The 18,891-nt window shown below is 43.0% G+C and overlaps 1 protein-coding gene across 1 annotated transcript; it reads right to left on the bottom strand.

Moving 5' to 3' along the window:
- Window positions 1-7,663: 7,663 nt before the first annotated feature.
- Window positions 7,664-18,621, bottom strand: fmoda (fibromodulin a). Its single transcript, XM_084061252.1, has 6 exons — window positions 18,520-18,621; window positions 16,968-17,344; window positions 15,902-16,024; window positions 14,055-14,195; window positions 11,451-11,718; window positions 7,664-9,623 (listed from the first exon to the last, which is right to left on the bottom strand). Exons 2-6 carry the CDS (start codon window positions 17,316-17,318, stop codon window positions 9,472-9,474), a joined length of 1,035 nt encoding a protein of 344 aa, XP_083917378.1. The 5' UTR covers window positions 17,319-17,344; window positions 18,520-18,621; the 3' UTR covers window positions 7,664-9,471.
- Between the last annotated feature and the right edge of the window lie 270 nt (window positions 18,622-18,891).

An 18,891-nucleotide genomic window follows, 5' to 3' on the forward strand; every position in this document is an offset into this window, starting at 1 on the left:
TGTGTGTGTGTGTGTGTGTGTGTGTGTGTGTGTGTGTGTGTGTGTGTGTGTGTGTGTGTGTGTGTGTGTGTGTGTGTGTGTGTGTGTGTGTGTGTGTGTGTGTGTGTGCACGCATGCATGCTCGTTGAGAACATAACATTCTGTCTGCATCTTGAGGAGGATTAGTAGCTTGTGTGTGGGAGCTGACTGCTGATCAAAGTAGGCTATATCAAGTGCACAGTTTGTTCAGGTCATTGTATTCATGACGCACGCAATGTTTTCCTAATACTTACTTAGGCCTTTTGGAACAATTGTCAAGTTATGAGTCAAAATCAAAACAAATCTACTTCTCAATCTACTACAATAAACTGGGTAGTTAGAGAGTGCTATAGTTTTTCGTAAATGAATGCCCTATACGTGATCATACTACAGCGTCACACAAAAGCATCAAAAGTAGCAGATCCACAAGCTCGAAAGCTTGTCGATCTGCTATTTTTGAAGCTGAATCCTGAAAAGTAACAGTTTTGGACCTATGAGGTTTCCACCCTATATAAATGCACCATTTACCATATTGTTTTGTTGGAGTGATAGGTGGTTGAAATGACCAGACATTAGGGCTGTAGAAATGTTTTGCTGGTGAGGGAAAGTATACCAAGTGAAGAAGAAATGCTTCACGTGCCGTGTGGGAAGAATCATAAACTGCTCCCTCCTGCAGAGCTGCAATTGTGGCCGAGCAGGCCGACAGCACAATGCAGTGTAAACGACACGGTGAAGGAATTTGAGTCAGATAAGCTCCTCTCCCTCTCTGCAACTAGAAGTGATCATTATGCACTCTAGTAAACTTGTCCGGTGAAATAAGGGTTAACCACTTAAACCCTCTCTATACTTAGTAAACTAATACTTAGTTGATGTTGGTTCAAGTTGGTTCAAGGTTCTTTTTTGTTACACGCACGCACGCACGCACGCACGCACGCACGCACGCACGCACGCACGCACGCACGCACGCACGCACGCACGCACGCACGCACGCACGCACGCACGCACGCACGCACACACACACACACACACACACACACACACACACACACACACACACACACACACACACACACACACACACACACACACACACACACACACACACACACACACACACACACACAATGGCGGTCCAAGGACGGATTAGCCATTGGGCCAGTGGGTCCTGGCCCAGGGGCCCTTGGCTCTCAGGGGCCCTTAGGAGGAACTGGGCCGGTAGGCCATCGACAATTTACTAAAATGAAATGTGTAGGTTAATCAAATATGTATTTACAGCAGTGGTTCTCAAACCCATCTGGGCTGGGTTTGACATAGCCTGGCATGGCCAGACTAAAATCACTTCGTAGATATTAGTCTGGAATCTCTGTTTGGAACCTGCATTTCCAAGGGTCTGATTTAAAAAAAAATGCCTCTGTTGATTAACCCACCCAACATTTGCATACCGTGATTGGTGCCCCACTACTTAGGGGGCAGCGAAGTCCAATCATAGCCGATTGCGGACAGATTTATTATTTTTTTGCACTGGCAGATGCGTCTGGTTTCCAGGATATCAAGGTTTACACACATGCCTTAAAATCCGAGCAGTGTGTTGGCGTGCTTGCGCCCACCTGACTGCCCGTCGTGGGTAGCACGCGGAGGGTGGGGTGCGGGGGGCCCCTAAAGGATGATAGGCCAAGGGGCCCACACGGGGGTTAATCCATCCCTGTGGCAGTCAGTGTATAGTAGCAGCAACAAGAGACAAAAAAAACACAAATGTTTTCCCTCTAAGTTTCTTCGCCGAAAATAGTAGATCTACAAGCTGCACAATGCATCGCGTTACTTACAGTACGACACATTGTGAGCATGTGATCGGCTACTGTATGTTCGGTGAATGTTATCTCCTGAATAGTGACGCTCGGGTTCAAGTTGTTTAAAAATAAAAGATAACCGAATGGCTCTCATTTTGGTGGTGGATGAGTCGTGACCACGGCGTGATCACAAAAGGTGCTCATCTGTATGAGCTCTATAATGACAGCATGTGCTCATAATGACCGCAGCCTTCTTCTGGTGACACAGAGAGATGAATGTGAAAATCCTCCTCTTAAGTGATCGTCCTGCAACCCGTTACTCAACAGCTCATAACAGTAGGCCGGCTGACACCCACAGGAATGTGACACAATAGTTCTGCTCTTATCGTATGACCGGGGATGATTACAACAAACAACATACACTCACTCTCACACACACACAGTGCTCATGCAATGGAGGGGAGAATTGCTGTATAATGTGACGATTGTGTTGTACAGTATATAATAGACGGACACAGCATTCTTTTTTAGAATGAAGTGCTTTATCTGGAGGCACACAAGGAAGTTAGAAACCTTTACGCTGTTCGGCTAGATCAAACAAGCTTGCTGTGTACACACACACACATACATAAAGAACAACCTATTTGTCTTTCATGACCCATTCAAGACAGACATTAAACAGACCCTTAGGTAAAACACAGACCATGCATGACAGGTGACAAACAAATGGAACAACCCCAACGCACGCACGCACGCACGCACACACACGCGCGCGCGCGCGCGCACTCCAGAGTTTGCATACCCAAACACTGAGGCTTATTGCTGTGCATGTACAGCATTGTGGGCCAATTATTTAATTTAGACATCTCTGTTATCGAGAGTAAGCCTCTTGAGATGCATCATCTTGTTTTCGAGGGGGTCCTCAAAATTATACCTTTTCAAGCCCTTATGTGATTTGGATTGATATGACTATGCAAGATATACATCTTGCATAGTCCACTTTTAATAGGTTTATATTCGTCCATTGGATTATGTTGTTATTTACTGTAAGATGTTGAATTCATGGTGGAGCCTTGCATTGGGTTTGTGGAAGGTGAAGGAAACGACCCAAGATCTCTTTGGAGGAGATGATCTCCATTTATTCTCTCCCTCTCTCCCTCTCTCTCTCTCTCTCTCTCTCTCTCTCTCTCTCTCTCCCTCTCTATCCCTCCCCCCTCTCTCTCTCTGACATGAAATAAAACTAGAAAAAGTGCTCACAACTCTCCGCTGTTGGGAATGTTGGGAATGTTCTATCTGTATAAGTGTCCTATCCGTCCTGTCTGTATAAGTGTCCTGTCCGTCCTGTCTGTATAAGTGTCCTATCCGTCCTGTCTGTATAAGTGTCCTATCCGTCCTGTCTGTGTACTGTAAGTGTCCTATCCGTCTGTGTAAGTGTCATATCCCTCCTGTCTATATAAGTGTCCTATCTGTCCTATCTGCCAATTATGTATCAGCCATGCAGCCATTTCGTGATGGTTCCTGTCTTACCTCACTTTGACAGTGGCAGCCATGTATTTATACAGTATTTCACCGTATTGTCACGTGTCACGTGAGGCTTGACCAATCGGTGTGTCATATTTAGAAAGTGAAAACAATACTCTCCTGCGGAGAGTAATAAAACAGAGGTCAAACAGGTTAGTCCATCAACTCCTCTCTCTCTCTCTCTGACATGAACTAAAATAAAACAGAGGTCAAACAGGTTAGTCCATCAACTCCTCTCTCTCTGATGAGGAAGTAAAACGGGGATGGGCGATCACAACGCGGTAACGTGAGACAAATATAACATAAATAAAAGAACACACCCCTTTACGTCATGAAGTAAAATAAGACAGACGTCATCCAGGTTATTTAAAGAGAAGGCCTGCACGCTTCAGCCAGTTGAAGGTAGAAGGGCTCGTCAGAAGGGCTGCAAAGAAAATAATAATACCTGGGCACTTCAGAAGAGAGTTTTCGAGTCAAAAAAAGAAAAAAAAGAAGAAAAAAAACCCTCTGAGGAAGACGCAAGTGGAAACGTCAGTCAACCCTGCAAAACAATACTACTCCAGTCTATCTTATTTTGGTAACCTCTTCTGAAGTGCCCAGGTATTATTATTTTCTGTCATCCAGGGTAGTGTCTGCATGCATTACATTACATTACATTGCACTACAGTTATTTAGCACGCTTTTATCCAAAGCGACTTACAATAAGTGCATCAACTCCCCCACAAATAACAGGAAACAGGGAAGACTTTAGGACCAGTCCAACTCAACGTGGGAACTTCCTACCGTATAAAGGCCAATATGACAACAGGTGCATTATACAGTAAGAAGCTAAATGCAGGAGATTTTTAAGAACCAAATGGACCCTTACGGGTTTGTAACTGTGAGAGTGTACTAATGGAACACACAGGATTTTGCAATGTAGATTGGGTTTCCAGGCATAAAAAAATCTTCTATCAAACTGGGGGTCCTTGAAAGTACTCAAAGTCGCTTTGCATGGGGGAGAGAGAAAACTAAGACGAGAGAATCAACTTCATTAGGAAAAAAACACAATATAAGAAGTTATGTCTAAAGAGTAAAAACAGTCAAAACAAGGGGGTGAGGGGTTAGCTAGGGAAAGCAATTTTGAGGATGGTTTTGAAAGATGGGAGAGTGGGGTCTTCTTTGATGTGGTTGGGGAGCGCATTCCAAAGGGAGGAGGAGCAAGCCCTGTTGCCCCAGGTTTGGTGCTTGGTCCTGGGGACCGACCGCCGAGAGGTTGGTGTCACCAGACCTGGGGAGCGGGAGGGGATATGATGATGGAGGAGGTATAGGAGAGGTAAGGGGGGAGCCAGGTTGTTGAGTGCCTGGTAGATGGTGAACAGTATTTTGAAATGGATTCTTTGTTTAACTGGAATCCAGTGGAGGTCATAGGTCTCTGGAGCGGGTTCTGGTTAGCGGTGGGGGGGGGGGGGGGGGGGGGGGGGGGGGGGGGGGGGGGGGGGGCTGAACATATTTTATGTTATTTAATAGTTTATTGTGGTCTTTGGAGGTGATGGCTGTTGTAGTAGGCCTACTCGAGCTGGGATGTAATGAATGCTTGCGTCAATGTCTCGGCAATGACAGAGAGGGCCGGAGACTGCAGTTCAGTTTAAGACCAAGTTCAGATACATTTTGGATTAAATCGATGTCTTTAGGGACAGTCATATATCTTAATGGTTGGAGAATTCTGATTGTGACTGGAAGGGCCCTGGTTGGAAGAGCTATAGGAGATTGGCTCAATTGTACACACGTGTGTAATCCCTCTCAGCTTGCAACTATACTGTCCCAGTGTTTTGTAAACAAAAAGTATCGCTTTTAGCTTCCCGTCAAACAAGGGTTAAAACACAAGCAATTACACAAGGGATATGAAAAGATACAGGACGTTGAGTAGCTGACCTTCTTTTGGTCTGCATGGTGTTATATGAGTCAGTGTGGTCACTGACGTTTGACCGCCGCATAATTGCTAAAAGTACACATCTACGTTTGCTATAATGACTATGTCTGCTCATGCTGTATGACCACACACTCCTCAGAGCCACACACACGCACACGCACGCACGCACGCACGCACGCACACACACACACACACACACACACACACACACACACACACACACACACACACACACACACACACACACACACACACACACACACACACACACACACACACACACACACACACACACACACGCAGATAAAATGTGAAAATCCTCTCGTTCTGGACTGTCTCTTCTGAACCTGTTAATCAACAACTTATCACTAAGAGGGTCACGACCGACATAGAAACCGGTCTGACTCAAACCCACACCCACTCAGTACACACAGACACCCAGAAGTCGCCTTGAGGACATGAAGAATTTTTACGACAGATAATGTCATTTTGGTATTAGTCCAGTGCTTTCCAGTGCATTATTCTATCAGTCCATGCTGCCAGCCAGTGGCGTGCACAGACATTTTGAGGGGCAGGTGCTCAAGTAAATTATACTTTTTTTTTGTTTACTTGGTCTGCTCTTTTTTCCCCTCTACACCTATACCTCTTTGCCACAACGCCTCGCGCTGCGAGGCGTCGTGGGCTTGTAGATATGCTATTTTTGGCTAAAGTTCTCCTCAGAAAAGGGATGCTAGGTTTCGAGTGGTTATGGTAAAAAGAGAAATCATATCACATAAAGAATTGGCGGACCCCTTGTAGTAACTCTGAGGACCCCCTGTTGAAGACCCCTGCTGTAAACTGAAGAAAAAAAAACTTTTTTTTCCTTTTTTTTCAAAAGGGCACTTCTGGTCAAGAGGGCAAAGGGCAGGTGCTCTAGCGCCACCTAGAGTCTATCTGTGCACGTCCCTGCTGCCAGCGTCCTCTTCCCTGCAAGGGATGCTGGACATTCATCAAACTTGATGAATTGATGAACACTTCAACCTTATATACTTTGATTGACCGGGGTCTAAAGGAGTCTGTAATTGGCCCCCTCTTTTTTTTTCTCACTCAACACCAAAAATCTCTTTGCCAAAAATAGCCAATCTCCAAGCTCCCAACGAGTCGCATTGGGATTCGTTGTGAGCTTGTAGATCTGCTATTTTCAACAGAATGTTCGCCTATTTTCGACGAATGTTCACCCCAGAATAGGATAGAGTTCATGTGGTTGAAGACTTAACTTTCATATCTAAGTGGCTCACCTTTAGCCTCCCCTGTGTGTGTGTGTGTGTGTGTGTGTGTGTGTGTGTGTGTGTGTGTGTGTGTGTGTGTGTGTGTGTGTGTGTGTGTGTGTGTGTGTGTGTGTGTGTGTGTGAGATATGAGGCATTTTAAACAAACCCTTTGTGATGGTTTTCAGTGTATAATGCCTCCATGCCACAATGAAGAATGATGTCGCTGAGCTCAAAGAATCCCGTGAAGTTGTTATGAATGATTCTTCATTGAATGTGCACACTATTTACTATAATATAAGCCACAGAAGAGGGCTGTGTGTGTGTGTGTGTGTGTGTGTGTGTGTGTGTGTGTGTGTGTGTGTGTGTGTGTGTGTGTGTGTGTGTGTGTGTGTGTGTGTGTGTGTGAGTGTGTGTGTGTGTGTGTGTGTGCGCGCGCGCGCATGCACGTGTGTTTAAGAGGACTTATAGTGAGTTTCGTAGACTTTTACTCAAAGCCTAGTTGATTGATGGTACAATTAAATACCAGTGCAAACAAAAGCTTTACTGTCGCTTTCTCCCCTAGCCCCCCCCCCCCCCCCCCTCCCCCCAGCTCATGACTCTCTCCTGGGCAGACAACATGTGTGCATTCCTCAGTGTGTACAGGTTGTGACTCGGTGGCCTCATGTGTCTCCTTACTTAACCCCCCCCCCCATAGTAAAATCCCAGTCACTATCCCCGAGAGTCCTTACTACACAGTGCTCATTTGCCCAGACGCAACAGAGTTTACATATATTACATCGTTGCTGTCGAAGCAGAAACCTCTTATCTCCATATTCTAACTTGTTGTGTTTTTTGGTTAATTAATCTCCTAGAAGATCATACTACAGCGTCACACAAAAGCATCAAAAGTAGCATCCAGGCCCGGATCGCTGGCGTAGCGGTCCGGACATCTGGCCTCTAAAGTAGCCTGACTGCGAGTCCCGCTCCTGATAACCTTTGCTCCGTGTCTCTGGAAATAACAGATCCACAGGCTCCAAACGTGGCGCAAAGCAACGCGTTTTGAGCTTGTAGATCTGCTACTATTGATGCTTTTAATTTGAATCCTGAAAAGTAACAGTTAAATTGGACATATGAGGTTTCCACCTCACAGCGACAATGTGGGAGCTGAAAACAAAACGAAACAAAACACGTCTTTGTTAAAAAAAAGATTAAAAAAAGAAAAAGTTTTAATATTTCTTTCGCAAAACAGGCCTTTAAAACACAGATAAAAACCTTTGTCGAGTTGTCAAGATCCAGGTCAATCCATGCCATGCATAAATCATCCACCGTAAACCAACAAAAAAAAAAAACCTCTATAATAGATGTGAAGAATATGAAGGAGGCTTCCACCCTCTACATACAAGACTGTCTTTTGTTTTTTTCTTTCTCAAAGGCAACTTACATCACAGTAATCTCACAAGTGTAGATGTTGCTTGATGTGACTATTTGGCTACAACTGAGACATAAATACTTACAGCGTTGTTCACACAGAAAGTAAAGTAGAGCGACAGGCGGCGATGTCTCTGAACTTTGTGCAGAGATGAAGTGAGGGAAACTCTTTCATGCTGCAGAGATAGTGTAACTATGGATAGATTTCAGTTATCAGGAATACATCATCATTATACAGTACGATATATTTGTAGACTATGACTATGAAATAGCAAATCAAAAAGTAGCCGATGTTCTTTTGTCAAGGTCACCTCAAGCAGCCAGGTCAGACAAAATGAGAGAGAAATGGGGGAGGTTGAAGGGGAGAGAGAGAGAGAGAGAGAGAGAGAGAGAGAGAGAGAGAGAGAGAGAGAGAGAGAGACAGACAGACAGACAGACAGAGACAGACACACAGACACACAGAGAGAGAGCGAGAAAGAGAGAAAGAGAGAGAGAGAGAGAGAGAGAGAGAGAGAGAGAGAGAGAGAGAGAGAGAGAGAGAGAGAGAGAGAGAGAGAGAGGAAAACATAGTCTACAAATGATGATCTTCACAAGAATATGGAAGTTGGGTCAAGAGTTGATCCCATTGAATCAGCCCACACACAAAAAAAAAACATTACATATAGCTTATAGTATCTTATATACTATCTCATAGATAAAACTTAAGTTTCTCTTTCTTATTAGGGACTTACTTCACAACCTTTAAAGATGTTACAGTTGAGTTTTCCACACAAAATGCCCTAGAATGTGAAGTGTCTGATAATGCTGCGTTGAAATGGCAGGCTTGGACTACAGTATTAGAATGTATTTTAAATAAAGTTAAACTTTATACCCTCTGTAGTGGGGAATGCTTATAGAACAGCAATGCCTTTAAAATGTGGAACTACTGCCTCCTGCTGTTGGTCTACAGCCACTGCTATCCTCCGATGACAGCTAAACAACTCACAGCTCACAGATGTGTTGCGTTGTGAGCTTGTAGATCTGCTATTTTCAAAATAAGTTTTTTTTTTTACATAATGATAACTTGTGAAACGGGACATCCTGCATAATGAGTACTTTTACTTTTGGTACTTTAAGTATATTTTGATGCCAACACTTCCGTACTTTTACTCAAGTAAGTTCTGATTACCGGACTTTTTACTTGTAACAGAGTGTTTCTACATTGCAGTATTGACACTTTTACTTAAAGGAGTAGTTCATCCCAAAAATTACTTATTTTCTATCAATTACACACCCCATGAAGCCTTGAATTTGTGTTTTTTGTTTGTTTTTGTCGCATTCCTAAGACAATAATTTGATGACCGGGTGTATTTCCGGTAGGAGACTCAAATCGTCTACTTTGTGTCTCCTACTGGATACATTAGCATCTTTCCGCCGGTAATCAAATTATTGGCTTAGGAATGCGACAAAAACAAAAACAAGTCCATGAATTCAATGCTTCATGGGGTGTGCAATTGATAGAAAATAAGTAATTTTTTGGGTGAACTACTCCTTTAAGTAAAACATTTGAGTACTTTTTTCACCACTGTGCAGACAGCTTTACAACTCAATGTTGTTGGCCATCCGTAAGCACATGACAGACTCTGTGGGGACGTCCTGGGGGGTCAGCTCGTTCCCCTCCAGCCTCAGGGTCCTCAGCTTGGAGAAGTTGGTCACGTCCACAACGCTGCAGAAACTGCCCAGAGTGAACTCTACAAGCAATTATACAAAGAGACAGGGGGACGTGTTTTTTAAAGACAGCAATTCATAAACGTTTATGTCCTTCCTGCCTGCATGGGTGGCTGACCAAATATCTACTGGGTGGCTCAGGCAAGACAACATGTTTGGCCTTGCAGGGGAGATATTGCATTTATGAGCTTGCCTTGAGGCAGTAGATTACTGACTTGTCAGCCAGTATGTGTCCTACCCAACACTAGGGTCTAAATTTCTCAATGGGAGAGTATAGGGAGACTACAGTACCTCCAACCAGGGGCGTCACGGCCATTCACTGTGCGTACGACGCGACACCCTCACTCTCACAGATCCGTGATTTCATACCCCCCACTTTTTGAAAAAATAAATAAATATATATATATATTTTTTTTTTTTTTGATAATAAATCGGTAAAATCAGGCAAAAATAAGAATTAAATAACCTAACCCTAACACCGAAATAAAGTAACCAAAACACGAAAAAAAAACTAACAAAATCCACCCAAAAAACGCAAATCTTTGAAAATACAAAATTTGTTTACATTTGACAGTTACAAATGTTTTTCACGATTTTTCAAAAATAGCCAAAGTGTAAAATAAGGGGTATAGTCCACCGAAAGTCCATCCCCCCCACCTTTTGAGAGCCTGTGACGTCCCTGCCTCCAACCACTGCAGATGTAGTTATTATTGTAAACATACAGATTGATTAAAAAACATTTTAGTCATTGACTGCCAGAGTTAAAACATCGTCTATAGCTGTAATTCAGAACGTTTTCACTAACCTTTGAAAAATCATAGAATATTATTCTTCACAACGATTCTTTCATTGCTTTAAAAGACGTAGTAGAGTCTCGAGAATCGAAGAAAAACATTGCAATAATCCGTTCCATAGTTATTGGCAGGTCAATGTAGCTTGTTTTCGCGAAAAAGCAACAGAAAGCTGCGTTTACTCGTCAACGGTAGTCGTCAGCGGAAATCCATAAAAAGTTCTGGATTGAGGCTTTATGGCTTGTAGCTGTAACAGACTACCTGAGTTGAAAACGAGGTAAACGAGAGACTGTGAATTGCTTTGGAACAAGATGTCGTAGATACCGTACATATAAACTGTAGAAGTTGCTCAGGATCACCGGTCAATCAATAATTCATCCATTTCATTTTTTTTTCCACATTTGGAATAAATTCGATTTCCTTGAAGTTTTCATCACATTTTCAAGAAACACCACAAAATAATCCTCATAATGAATGAATTCCATTTGTAACTTGGAGAGTGTACAAATATAACCATTGTGGACTCTTACATTTGGTTCTAATTGTACACTCTCCGAGTTAAATGACCACAGAGGATGTTAAATAGCCCCAACATCCTCTGAACAAGATGGGGAACATCTGCAATTGTACTGCATGCCAGTGGTTCTCAACCTTTTCAGGCCACGACCCCCCAAAATGATCATATTTTAACTGGGGACCCCCCAAAATGATCCTATTTGAACTAGGCACCCCCCCAAAATAATCATATTTGAACTGGGGACTCCCCACCCTGACAAGCACTTGGAATTGTAGGAGTTGAAGCATACAATTGACAATTTGGAAATGTTTGACCAGTTTTTAAACTATAGTTTGTTGTATTGTTGTATAGTTTAGTTTTGATTACTTTTTCTCCTCTTCTAGGTATTATAAAGGTCTTAAAAGTCTTAAAAGTCCTTAAATTGTCACTTCACTGTCATTTGGGGACCCCCCCTAAAATCACGTGGTGACTCCCCTGGGGGTCCAGACCCACAGGTTGAGAACCACTGATATTCTGTATGCATCATGCATGCATAGCATTACCTTTGATCTGATTGGCTTGCAGATAGAGGTGCTGCAGCGTGGTGCTGACCGGCGGGATCCTCTCCAGCTTGTTGAAGCTCAGGTCCAGCTCCACCAGGCCGCTCACGTTGAAGGTGTTGGGGGGGATGCCCTTGTCGGTCAGCTGGTTGTGGGCCATCCTGATGTACTGCAGCTGGGTGAAGTGGCCCAGGAAGCCGTCCGGCAGCGAGTCGATGGCGTTGGACTCCAGGTACAGCTGGTGGATCTGCTCGGGCAGAGCCTTGGGGACCTGGAATCAATCAACACAGGGGTTTTCAACGTTTTTCAGGCCAAGGACCCCTTAGCTGAGAGAGAGATGAAGCAGGGACCCCATCTATATTGTATAAAATTGTGTTTCAGATCAAACTTTTTTTATTTACTTGGTCTGCTCTTTTTTTCCCTCTACACCTCTTTGCCAAAAATAGCCGATCTACAAGCTCACAACGCCTCGCGCTTGTAGATCTGCTATTTTTGGCTCAAGTTCTCCTCAGAAAAGGGATATTAGGGTTCAGGTGGTTAAGGTTAAAAAAAAAATCATAACAAAGATTTGGCGGACCCCCTTTAGTAACTCTGAGGACCCCTAGGGGTCCCGGACCCCCTGTTGAAGACCCCTGAATTAACACATGGAGAAGGATGCTATAGAAGTGTGATTCCCAACCTGATGTGGGCCATGCATGGCCCACATCATGTTTATTTATTTATGCATTCGGATGGATCCCCATTAGCTGATGCTTTAACGTCAGCTAGTCTTCTTGGGTTCCAAAGACATTAATACATTAGTAACAATGGAAAATATCACAGTGTATCACAAAGAAATACTAGAACAACAGCAGCAAAACAATTATTATAAAAAGACAATTGTGCCGAGAGGATATTGCATTTGCAAGTGGGCCCCCAAATACTTGGTAAAACACTAATATTTGTAAATGATAATGTAACATTATAAATACATAATTAATGCAAAAATAATGTTCATGTATTTATTTATTATTTAAACCTTGAAAGATTTGTCTTCATGGTGATACCAATAAATAAGAACTTAAAGGTCCAGTGAAATGTCATTTCCGGTCATTTTATTTTGAGGTTTCAGTGTGAAACATCGTCTCAACCTGTTCTCAACCAATCAGAAGGTCCCATCCCTTCAGGCTATGGTAGGTTGGAATCTCAATCACTGCAGCCATGTGCAGCAGGGCTCGTGTTTTGTTTACAAGGGAGAGAGAGACGGCCAGCTAAGCATGTGTGCGACTACGTGGCTTATTTCTAACCTATAATGTTTTCAGATACATATTTTAGTGTGCTGATTAAGTTTAAGTATGAGTAATACACAGTTTGGACTTCATCTTGAATGAGATTCAAAACGGAGTAGCTCTGTAATTAAAATCTGTGTTTGAAGAACATGCAGCTATGGGAATCAAACAGGTGAAGATTCATTTATATTCATAAAAGTGTATCTTTGTCATCTGTATCTTTTTAGGGACTTTTGATATAAAAATACACAAATTAATCTATTTTTTGGCATCTATTGTTAGGTGTGCCCATATGATGACCACGGATATGCTCTAAAACAACCTTTAAAAGTATACTACTACGTTGGCCCCTACTGATCCAAGCCGTAACCCAATCGATTGATCGATCATTAAAACAAACATGCTCTGAAAATGCACACTGCCCACCCATCTGACCAACTTAAAACACGGCTGCAGTGTTCAGTTGGTCAGATGGGTGGACGAACGCTGAAAACACTTGAAAACGCTGAAAACACTTGAAAACGCTGAGGTTTTCAAGTGGGGCCCCTTGATCCAGAAAAGTTTGGGAAACAGCTGGTGAAGATTGATGGCATCATGTCAAACCTCCCAAGGCTTGGGGAGGTTTGAGGGCTTTAACTTGTAGCTTAGTGAGGTACAGTATATCACCTTAATATCAGCCATCAACCTCACCTCATCGCTCATAAATTTGTTCAAGCGGCTCGTTTGTGTTGCGTTTAATGTTTCTCCACAGATATAAGTGCTAAGCGTTTGGAGGTGGTGCAGGGCTGGAAGGGGTAATAGTAGTGGTCTGATTTACACCGGACTGAAGAGCGCACAACGCGCACGACGGAACAAACCTCACAAATGACCATGAGGTTCAGGTAACATTCAAGCAACCTAAAATCACAAATGCTAAAGCTGCACTATGTAACTTAACTCTTCGAACCCAGATTTTTAACCGGTTTCCCGCTGAAGTGCTGACATTTTTCTTACCATTGAACTAATAGACCGGCCTGCTTGCTCAGGGGATAAATTGAATCTTGACCATCAGGTCAAAATTCGTGTCAGATCCTGTGTCTAGGTGAGACATGACCTTTGGCACGATCTAAATGTCAAAATACGACTTATTGTATACAGTCAGTTATATTGTATTAACATGCTCTACCCTACAGATTGGACAATACATTTTATTCATAGAAATAAAAGTGACATAGTGCTGCTTTAATTTTGCTCGGAGTGTGTACAAATGGAAATAAATGGGCTCATAATTGGTTCCATTTGTACACTATCAGAGTTACACACACGCACACACACACACACACACGCATGCACGCTATACCTTCTTTAGCTTGTTGTTGCTGATATCCAACAAGGTGAGCGACTTCAGGTCCTTCAGCGATGCGCCCACGTCTGTCACAGCGTTGTCATGGAGATACAGGATGGTGAGGTTGTCCATGCCCTCTAGGTCTGCAGGCGTTACCTAGGCAACCGAGGGAAAATATTTAAAAGTCTAATATCTGGAGGAATCTGCAGCCAGGTATAAAGCCAACGTTGTAGAATAATAGCAGTAATAATTCCTCCCTGTCGGGCAGAAAAGTAATATCTCCATGTTTCAACTTTTTATGTTTTTTGTAAATGAATGCCATGCTATGTCTTGTGACTGTGTCACGCAAAAGTAGCAAAAATAGCCGATCTACAACCTCAAAACGCACCGCATTGCGCACATTGTGAGCTTGTAGATCTGCTATTTTTGCTACTGAAGAAAAATGTTGAAAGTGGTTACATCTGTCTATGGGTTTTTATAAACTAGAGGTTCAGGCCGCTACACGGCCCTCACATTTAGAGTTCACCTACGCCACACCGCCAGCAGTGTTGCCAGATTCTGTGAGAGAAACAAGCAACCTGGTCTAGGAAAACAAGCCCAAAAGAGGCGACGATGAGCCACATGAGCACTTTAAACATATGCATCGCTATTTGAAAATAGCCGATCTACAAGCTCACAACGCGTCGCGATGCGACGCGTTGTGAGCTTGTAGATCTGCTATTTATAAAATAAAATTATAGAAATTATAGTAAGCAGATCTGGCAACACTGACCATATGTCCATATAGCCTGGGACCAGAGGGATCTGCCAGTGCAAAAAAAAATTGCCCTCTGCGATTTGGGTCTGGCACCGCTCCGTTGTGAATCCATTTCCTGCTCCCGAAGTCTGGGGTGACAAATCAGGGCCCAGTATTCAAATATGGGAGATTGGTAGTTGGTCGTACTGTAGGTCTAACCAATCGTGTCCAGAGCCATTGTTTTTATCCCGCCCCTTGGGGAAAAAACGTCCTCATAGAAGCACCAGACTCATATCCACGCAGTGATATAGTCTGGCTACGCAAGGCTAATGCCCATATGGAGATCTCTGTATCTGTCAGCCATATATGGAGATCCCTGAAGTCATTGGCTATGGTAGGTTGGAATCTCAATCACTGCAGCCATGTGCAGCAGGGCTCGTGTTTGTTTACAAGGGAGAGAGAGACGGCCAGCTAAGCATGTGTGCAACTACGTGGCTTATTTCTAACCTATAATGTTTTCAGATACATATTTTAGTGTGCTGATTAAGTTTAAGTATGAGTAATACACAGTTTGGACTTCATCTTGAATGAGATTTAAAAGCTGTGTTGGAAGAACATGCAGCTATGGGAATCAAACAGGTGAAGATTCATTTATATTCATAAAAGTGTATCTTTGTCATCACGCAGCACGTTTTGTTCACAGACTTTTTAGGGACTTTTGATATAAAAATACACAAATGAATCTATTTTTTTTTGGCATCTATTGTTAGGTGTGCCCATATGATGACCACGGATATGCTCTAAAAGTGTGGAAAACGTATCTTACATTACACCAGACCCTTAAAAGTATACTACTTTGAGTTTAGACAACCCACATTGAGGTTAGACAACACACTCCATATTTGGGCGTAGCTGCATTGGGAACTCCTTATATGGTTATGAGTCGTGGCCGGCTGGTCCTCCCTTACGCCAAATTTCATATAGGATATTGAACTCATGAAAAGTATTAACAGGGCTAAATAATAACTATTTATTATTTTTCATTTTTTATTTTTTTTACAAGTCCTGAAAAGTTACGTTTTTGGACAAGGTTTCCACCCGACAGTGGCGATCATTGCTGTCAAACCTTGTTGATGCTGTTGTGGTTGAGTCTCAGGTCTCGTAGGGAGCGGGGGAGGTTAGGAGGAATGCGGGTCAGATTGTTGTGCTGTAGATACAGGCGGTCCAGGGACTGCATCTTTGCAAAGGCCTGCACAATAATAATAACACACATACACACACACACACACACACACACACACACACACACTGAATGTACAATAATATACACACTGACTGTACAATAATACACAAGCTAAATGTACAATAACATACAAGCTGAATGTACACAACTTAGAAACTCTACTCTGTAATGGTGCTGTTTTTAGAACGCATGATTATACAGTAATGTAATTGTCCGTAAGCCCTGTTCCAGTGGTTCCAGTGGACTAACGAAGTACATTACATTAAGTACTGTACAGATTTTAGATTATAATTACAAAACATAGTATTAACTGATCAATTATGATGTATTATTGTAGGTTACGCTATCCAGCAGCACATGAAGTAATTACAATCGGCCTGATCTTTACCAGAGGCAACTTTAACACTTTTTTCTGCTTAAGGAATGTTTTTACCTTTGGTACAAGTATGTCTATATTGATGCCAATACTTGTGTACTTTTACTCAAGTAAAAGTTTCAATAAAGGACCTTTCATTGTAACAGAATAAGTCTACATTGTAGTATTGCTGTTACTTATATTGAAGATATAAGTAACTTAAGTAATACGTAGCTCTTAGTTCAGGGTAATAAGTAATAAGTTATATTGAAAATATAAGTAAGTAGGCTAATATAAGTAATATAAGCTAAAATATGTATTGCCCTGTTCTATAGCACATACAAATGCAACAGTCAAGCTGTTACTGTAATTGTGGAATTGTGTCTGTCTGTGTTGCCTCAAGCCTAATGATTTATTTTCACTCGAAAACCCGACAAGTGGCATGAATTAGACTTTAAGCCCCTTCGCCAGCCATTCTGAATATCAGATCCAGACTCAAGGAGCGCCTCATTGTGTCATCATGCTGCTCTGAACTCCCAAGGCAAAAAGCCCACTGATTGTTACCAAAGTGGGACCAGATGTCCGACTAACTACCTTCTTGCCAATGTTGTCAGACGTCAGCTGGTTGTAGTGCAACATGAGCCAGACCAGATTCGTGGCGTTGGCCAGCGACGCGTCCGGCACGGCCGTTATGGCGTTGTTCTGGAGGTACAGGTACTTCATGCGGGCGGGGATGGACGGCATGGCCGTGAGGCCGCGCCCGTCGCAGTACATGGCCACGGGGAAGGTAGGGGGGCAGTCGCACTCCGCGGGGCACTCCCCTCCGGTGATGTCCGACTGCAAGAAGCCCAGGTTCCTGCCTCGGTACAGCCAGCCGAACGGGTCGTGTCTCTGCTGGGCCAGAGAGCAGGGCAGCAGGGCCGCCAGCAGGAAAACACACCACATCACAACCACTCAGGATTCACAATGATCTACAACACAGAGAGACAGAGAAGGGGGAGATAACATCACAGTCTTAAAGATAAATGGTTGATTGATTGAATACTTCATTAGTCAGAGATGTAAACAGCACGTGTTGCAGTAAGACATTAAGGCTAAAAGGATAACACAAAAAAGTCCTGGAGACTTTGTTTCCAACATGGACATGACGTCACAAATGCTATTACTATTGCAGACCATAAACGAAGGAAATAGAAAATAGGAAATAGAGGACTTACATTTCTAGGACCTAATGAGCATTGTTAAACTTGTGCAAAGTTCTGAAAAACAAATCGATGAATTGAGTACAAAAGACCCCAATGGAAACAAGCCATAGGCTTTCTTGGGTTTAAAATCCTCTTAGCAGACCTAGTATTGAACTGTACTTTCCTGTGCTTTTTTTTTTCAAACTGTTAATAAAGTATTCAATCTATGCAATCAATCAACCCCCCCCCCCCCCTTGCATGCATGTGACTGGCTCACATACATTCCATACAAGTTCTACAACTGTAGTTCTACAATCACTGATAAGAGTAGATTCATCTGAACTTTAGCCACAAAACAATGCCAAAAAGTAAACATCCCAATTAGACAACTCAAATAGAATAAACAGACTTTGACTGTTTACCCAGCAAGTCACTTGTGTTCTTCTTACAGACATTAGTGTCATTTTACATACAACAAAAACTAAACAAAATGAAAGATACACTGCATTTAATAACATCAGGTATACGTTTTCTATTTATACTGCAGTGAGAGGGACATTCCTATGGAGAACTTAAGCCATGGATGTAGAGGAAGCATAAGAAAGTCAAACACATAAAAAACCATGAATGCCACCTTTGAAAACCTTTCACACAGACTGCCAGAACTGCAAACGATGAGCCAATGAAGAATAATTATATAAAAACAAGTTTGACAGAGCAAACAGTAACACCTATTCTAAGGTTACAGTTCATGCATTTCCTGAAGTTTCACAATGATAATATTTAACTGTGACACACACACACACACACACACACACACACACACACACACACACACACACACACACACACACACACACACACACACACACACACACACACACACACAAACGTGCGTGCACACACACACATGCATGCACGCGCAATCCACGCATCTCTACGCGTAATCCACGCATCTCTACCTGATCAGGGAGAATTGGCCCTCCTATCTTCTCCACTCTCTAGAATCCTGCTGAGAACTGAAGGGGACTCTTCCAAAGAGTTTGTAAAAAGCCATCCCTCCCCTCCCAAGCTCACCATCCCCCTCCACACCCCCACCCCCACCACCCCACCCCACCCCTCTCTCTCCATGCCTGCCTTGGTTTCCCCAGCCCCTCTCTCTCTTTTCTCCCTCTGTGTCCCATGCATGGTTTTGTACTTTCCATTCCCTTCTACCTCCCTCCTCGAACCCCCATCCTGTCCCATGGAGGAGGCAGGGCCCAATAAGCTACATTCACATCCCCCACACCCTATTCTAGACGGGGTGCCCCTTTCCTTTCCTCGTCTGGAGTGTT

This window comes from Gymnoscopelus microlampas (assembly GCF_963454915.1).
Source record: "Gymnoscopelus microlampas genome assembly, chromosome: 7".
NCBI lineage: Eukaryota > Metazoa > Chordata > Actinopteri > Myctophiformes > Myctophidae > Gymnoscopelus > Gymnoscopelus microlampas.